Genomic DNA, 6855 nt, shown 5'->3' with positions numbered 1-6855 from the left:
TCTCAATTGTTTTCAAAAATAATATTCCTTTCGAGAATTTACTTATGAAAACAACTCTCTCTCTCTCTCTCTCTCTCTCTCTCTCTACTTATATACTCCAAATGATTTGTAAGCATTGCTCATATTTTCAATTATTGCTTAGAACGCTTTATAGAAAAGAACTAAATGCATCTTAAATATATTCTAAAAATCAGGTTTTCAAAACAAATTCTTGAAAAGTTGCTTCTTATGGTAAGTTTGCCAAACTTGTTTTCTGAGCTAGAAACTATTTTTGTTCTAAAGAACAAAAAACCTTTTTGAAACAGGACCTAAAGTTTCACACTCAAGTCAAAGTAAATGTATCACCTCAACAAAATCTCCTTTTCCCATTAAAAAGGATCTCTTATCATAGTCTCAAGTACAAGGAGCGTTATTATCTCATAAAAATATAGTACACACTTACCCGGCAGGTGTACAATCTTTTAGCAGCCAAGGGTAGCAAATGGAGTCAAGAAACTCACATCTAAACAAATAAATTAGTACAGGAACAAATCTTAAGCCTTGGGCACAGTCACGTTTAGGATTTTTACATCTTGGTATGGCTTGTCGGCCTTGTCTGTCTTCACTTTCTCTATGCCCTGTCAACAATGAATAAGGAGTTTCAAGTGTGATAAATTTAAGATAGATTAATGAGACAGAAAACATATAAAAAAAAATAAATGGAGAGGTTGAGTACGATAATCTGGTATATTCTTGTACTAATATTTTAGTTGATTCATGATTGTAATTAGTTTGATTTTAAGGGCTAGGACATAGTTGGAGAATGCCCAATCTAGACCCTGCAGGTGTAAGGCTCGGCATTAAAGGCGTCATTGCCACATGGCATAACTTTGGGCACAATGTCTAGGACTCTTTGTTTGAGCTCTCTTTTATCAAATGGGGATGATTCAAATCCCATACTTAGGTAGGGCTGATGGTGCCAATGTTGAGTCATGTACCACACTAGAATGTCGAAGGGATCCTATCTGGTTCCTGTGTGTGCTACGAAATAGAGATAAATATTATAATAGGAGCAGCAGGAAAATAAGCATCTGGACAGCCTAAAATACCTGTACAACATCCATTCCCTTGACAACTCTACCAAAAACAGTGTGTTTGTTGTCCAGCCATGGAGTAGCCACTGTGGTAATAAAGAACTGAGAGCCATTGGTGTTTGGCCCTGCATTTGCCATTGACAATGTAAAAGGCCTGTCATGTCGTAAACTGCAGCAGCATAGAAAGCGTGAGTTGCATATCCAAAGTGACTTGCACTTACACAAGTAAACCTCAAAATGAACAAGTTCTGGACCATTAAAGGCAGTGTTGAGATATTCTAATAAACAGTAAGATAAAGAATAATAAAGTGGAATAAATTTTAAACCTCAGACAAAGAACACAAATTAAAAGGCAGGCACTATAGTTTTCACTTCCCAATGAATTGCATCATACTTCAAGTTAGGACAAGGATAGCATAATGGGAATTGTCTGATAAATGTATATTTTCTTGAAACTAAAATCATCATCTATGGAAGTATGATGTTGGTAAGGGAATCCTGGTAAATGAGGTGTGAGAAAGTTAAAGGGTCAATCTTTAGAAGCTAACATAAATGCTTTTGGCAATTTTATGAAAGGGTTAAGATGCTAGGATGGGGGTGTGAAAATCTGAAGGATTACATGCTAGGATGATTCCTTCTTAATGAAGGATTTTCCACATCTTTAATGGAATGCATGGAATAAGGATTCTTGGTTGGGGGATGAATTGAATTGAAATTTCTTTCTTACCTAGGGATTTCGAAAATTCTGAATTAGAAAGTGTTTTATTCTTTTCTAGAAAAATATCATAATGGATTCAGGCAGAGGGGGGAAGATTTGTTTGTTGGACGAAGTACCATGAATGGGCAGCTCCTCTGTTATATTCTAATTTGGGTAGATAGGCAAAGGTGACTAGAAACTTTCTGGCAATATGGACATTGAACCTGATGTCACTTGGACAATGTTATTAAGATAAATGCAAGTTTGACAAGTTGAATATCAACATGTTAATACCTATTTGAGTCTAGGTTGGCAATTCCTAATGAGTTGAGGACCCACCAAAAACCTAAGATAAACATATCCTGGAGGGGATTTTATTGGCCCAAGGATAAGCAGGGTTGATCTGAACTTTTTTTTTTTTTGATTAGTAGGGTCGATCTGAACTTGATACAACTAAAAACAAGCTGAACTTGGATTAACCTCCTTGACTGCCAACTCAAGTACAAACTTACTACTATTAATTAATCAAATATTTTTAAATGTTTTACATGTGTGGTTAGCATTTATCTAATTATTTATAAACATAACTTCATTTTATAAACAAATTTTTTAACTTTCCTGAATTGGCCGATTGACCTAACTTGGAAGGTTGGGCACTTCTGACCTGTCCTTAATCCAATCCAATCCAACTGGATTATACACAATAAAGGCTAGCAAGAGAGAAAGGGAAATGGAAAAACCAACCATCCCAGACCACAAAAACCAGAAAACAACGGCACTCTCCCTATAGGGAAAGGTCATTACTGAAAGCACCACCTACACCAAAACGGACCCCTAAAGAGTACTAGAACACATAATATGCCCCAGAGACCAAAACCCACCACCAAGCTGCAAAACGAGAGAGCAACCTCAAAGAGAGAGCACAGACTCCACTGCCCCACCCCCTTCCCTTGGCCAAGTGTGGGGAACAATAATAATCGACCAAGCATTCTAGCTTTCTGATCTCCCTCTCCAAATGAGTAGCCAAAGGCGACTTCTTCTTTCCCCCAGTAATCTTAACTCCACGATCCTTTCTATACTCCCAATTTCCTTCTCAAACCTTGTCACTGGAAAATCCAGAGAGCTACTAAAGGCAACAAACTTATTGGGGAGGCTCCCAAAGCCCAAATTCTCCTCATCTGAAACCCTACAAACCTCCAAAGAGTTGCTAGCCTCCAACCCCTCTGCCCCAGGAGCCTTCGCAGCACTTCCCATGAGATTCACCATCCTTCCATCTTGGAGCAGCAACCTAAGTGGCTGGAGACTCAAAACCAGAGACCCCAAGGATGGCCCCTCCCTGGCGGAACATTCTGCTTCGAGAAAGGGAAACCCAGATGGAGAAAGAGGAGAGGGAGATGAGAACCTACCTCTGAACCCAGCTGCTTCAGCCACAAGGTTCTCATCGACTCCCGACTCCAACTCTGTGACTTCTTCTGAATGAGAGGATCTTTCAGTGTCTCCAAGGGAAAGCCAGTAGTCCTAACAATGAAAGGGCTTAAAAGACCCTCCTGGTTCAACTCAGGCCCGCTCCCATTGGGCTCCTTCTCCATCACTGGAAGACATGGCCCAAGGCTTTATGCTGTATGCTTTTGTACTTCACTTTTTATCTTCTTTTTGATATGCACAGAGAGAGGATATATTAATAAGCATCAATCAAAACATATGGGTGCACCTCTAGCACACAGGTATCCAAAGGTTGCCAAAAGACTTGGAAAGAAACAAGGAAAAATTAATGGGACCCTATACAAGTAATGAAATTAAACAAGGATGAACTCAAGACCAAAACCGCCTCTAGACCAAAGAAAAAGTGAAGAAATAAAAACATCTTTCAAAAGATTGAACCAAAATCTATCCCTTCAAAGGTCATAAGGCTCAGCTCTTCTGAAAGGTGAAAGAGTCCAAAACAAATGTAGTCAGATCATGTTCATACTTCAATTCCCCACAAAACTCTTGTGCCACCTCGATAAAACTTATCTTAATGACCTTGGCAGCACATAAGAGACTCTGAAAAGTGTATAAACCAGCCGTCATAATCTTTCCCCTGTGCCACAGTAAAGAAGGTTATCGTTAATTGATTCCTCATTCCTTCTAGACAACACCAGCTAGCTACCTCTTCTTCTCAATTAATCTGACACCAATATCTTCTTTTAAGCCACCTCTCCCCCCCCCGACACACACCCTTTTGTGGAGGTCCTAGAACACCATCCTTCTTTGGCTTAGAAAGGAACACCAAGTCACTTCCATAGAATTAAAGAAAGATTTGACAGAGAAATTCCCATCTTTAGCACCTTTTTAAACCAACATATCTCCACATCCCCTAGTCATCACCCATTTCTGAATTTGCTAAAGACTCACAATAGCCAACACCCAAACATGGAAATTCCTTAAAAAATAGGGTTCCACCCACCATCTCCCACATCCTCTCAAACATCAGCAACCCAAGCATATGTTATCCTTGCATTGGAAAATAATGTGGAAAAGAGTCACTTAAAATAGCCACGTAACAGTAGAAATCATGCCAAAATCCCATTCCTACCATCACCCACCATAGAGCTAGTTCTTGCTTGGAGTACTACTCATCCTTTCTTAATTGCTTTCCATAGCCCAACTCCATGCCTTTCCTCCCCTCATCAAGAACACCAACCTACCTCACAAAATTTGCCCAAGATAACCCGTCTCCAGAACTTCTCCTTACATATAGCAAATATCCAGCTCAACATCTTTTAACCAACTCTATACCTCATGTGTGCCAGGTAAGTGACTCCATACTACACTTTATCAAGTGACTTGCCGAAGGTATTCGATATTAAGTTAGTATAAGATTTGATGAAAGTTCAACCTAATTCTGAGAACACTTTCAGAAATGCATTCATGTTCATTGTATGAGTATCTGTGCATACTCTGTTGTCAAATTCCAGGAAGGTTAGGGCCTGTTTGGTTGATGTTTTCAAAAACTGTTTTCTATTCTCGGGAACAAAAAAACACTGAAAACTAGTTTGGCAGAGGAGTATTAAGTTGTTTTCTGTGTTTTCAAATACCCTGATTTTAGAGAACATCTTAAAGATGTTTTTGTTGTTTTTTACACTATTCAAAGAACAAGAAAAAATGGGATGTTCTCCATGTTTTCGCCCTAATCTCTTCTTTTTCATGGCTGGTTTTTGCCTCCACGGATTCTTTCATTCTTCAGTTCAAACGGATGTGTTGCTCTGGTGTGGAGCAACTGTTATCCATTGGAGCTTGCATGAACTTTTCCCCTTTTTTTTTTGCATTTTGCTCTCTCTCCTCTCCAAGCACCTCTTTTATTTTTCCTTTTATGGGTATGAAACAAGGAAGATTATCCCTGTTAGGATCCGAGAGAACACAACAACTCCTCATCATTTCTTTTTCCACACAACCAATAACAGAAACCTCAAAATTCTCCCTCCCTCAATTTTTTCAACAACCAAACAAGACCATACCTAAAAAAATATTGAAGAAAAAAACAATTGGAACAAAAAAAAAAAAAAAACAGAGTAAATCAAACAATCAATTTTTTTGTGTGAGAATCCAGAAATTCTGGAAACTTCACTCATTGATTCCATTTATTTTTGTGTTTTTCTCTTTAGAGTTGAATTTCTTTAGATTTTAAAAATAAAGAGGTTGTAGTTGTGGGACTATGGGAGTACATGGAGTGTTGGGAGAGAAAGTAGAGAGAGAAGTATTCCCTTTTCATACAATTTTTATTTATTTATTAAAAAAAACAACTTTCAAATAAAAGTTTTTTATTTTATTTATTCTAAAAAATTGTTTTTATCAACTCAACCAAATATGTTTTTTTTTTTTGAAAACAAAAATTATTTTTTAGAATTCAGTTTCCAAACATATTTTTATTTCTGAAAACACAAAAAATTATTATTAAAAACTGTTCTGAAAAAAAAAAAACTATTTTCCAGAATAGTTTCTAAAAATACTTCCCAAATAGGCCCTTTAATTTTTTTCTTGATAGGTAAATAAGAAAAAAAGGAGCCTAAAAAACAAATCCCAGGAAGGTTAATGTTGTCAAAATCTTGATTCGCCACAAATTAGAAGCAGATTGAATGAAATACCAGAATAACAAGGTAAAGAAAGCAGATCGATGTCCATGGTTATAAAACATTCTTATTAAAATTAAGTCTCATGTGAACAAAAAATAAATAATCACCTTTTATGGAACTCATCTTCAAATTCTCTTCCCCATATAGACTGTCCACCAGTGCCGTCTCCCAAAGGATCTCCCGTTTGTATCATGAAGCCTTTAATGACCCGGTGAAAAATGAGATTATCATAATAGCCATTACGGCAGTGCGTTGTGAAATTCTCCACAGTTTTTGGGCATTCTTCTGGGTACAGTCTCATATGAATATCACCCATTGTGGTGTGAAGGATCTGGTAAAATAGGATATGAAAAAGATCAAAAGATAAGACAGAAAAAAACGCATTATGCAGCCTAGGGACTGAGGTAGAAAACAAAACTGAAAGGAGCAAAGCATCAGTCAAACAATAGCCAAGAAACAAGTGATAGAACTCAGTCATCTTCAAGCAAGTATAACTCTGAAGTTAACAAGTAAATACCATGATCAAAACACAATGTACAATACAAGAGAAATTTTGTTTACCTCATCTGAATTTTCAAAAAGTTGATCTTTTTATTGAATCAAATAACTAGGAATCTGATAAAAAACTAATTTAACTAAGTACAATATCAAGGGAAGAAAACTTGACAGGCATAAATACTCTATGAAGACTTACTGATCACTATTTGAGTCGCTTCTTTAGCACCTCTTTTGAATACACATATTACTTACTGATCAGAAAAAAAATAAAAAATACTCTATGAAGACTTGCATCAACTATCTGGGTGAGGGAGAGAAATCATGTATGGTTTCAGAGTAAAATTGATAAATTAATAAGTATATTTTTTTTTTTGTTATACAAAACTGAGAATATTAATGATGTTATATATAAAATAATAATAACATTGAGAAAAAGGAACAGAAAAACTAAAACTGCAATTTGCGGGGTCAAAGA

General features: G+C 36.7%; 1 protein-coding gene across 1 annotated transcript in view; it reads right to left on the bottom strand.

Moving 5' to 3' along the window:
* Nucleotides 1-339: 339 nt before the first annotated feature.
* The window catches only part of LOC100263690 (peptidyl-prolyl cis-trans isomerase CYP71), a 41961-nt gene continuing 35445 nt past the window's right edge, over nucleotides 340-6855 (bottom strand). The window contains exons 11-13 of the mRNA XM_059737646.1: nucleotides 5990-6213; nucleotides 1089-1242; nucleotides 340-617 (exon numbers count right to left, since the gene is read on the bottom strand). Coding sequence (XP_059593629.1) covers nucleotides 534-617; nucleotides 1089-1242; nucleotides 5990-6213 — 462 coding nt within the window. The 3' untranslated portion in view covers nucleotides 340-533. The remainder of the gene's footprint in view (nucleotides 618-1088; nucleotides 1243-5989; nucleotides 6214-6855) is intronic.

This window comes from Vitis vinifera, chromosome 6 (assembly GCF_030704535.1).
Source record: "Vitis vinifera cultivar Pinot Noir 40024 chromosome 6, ASM3070453v1".
NCBI lineage: Eukaryota > Viridiplantae > Streptophyta > Magnoliopsida > Vitales > Vitaceae > Vitis > Vitis vinifera.
The sequence above is the reverse complement of the archived record's forward strand: the minus strand, read 5'-3'. Positions and strand labels throughout refer to the sequence as shown.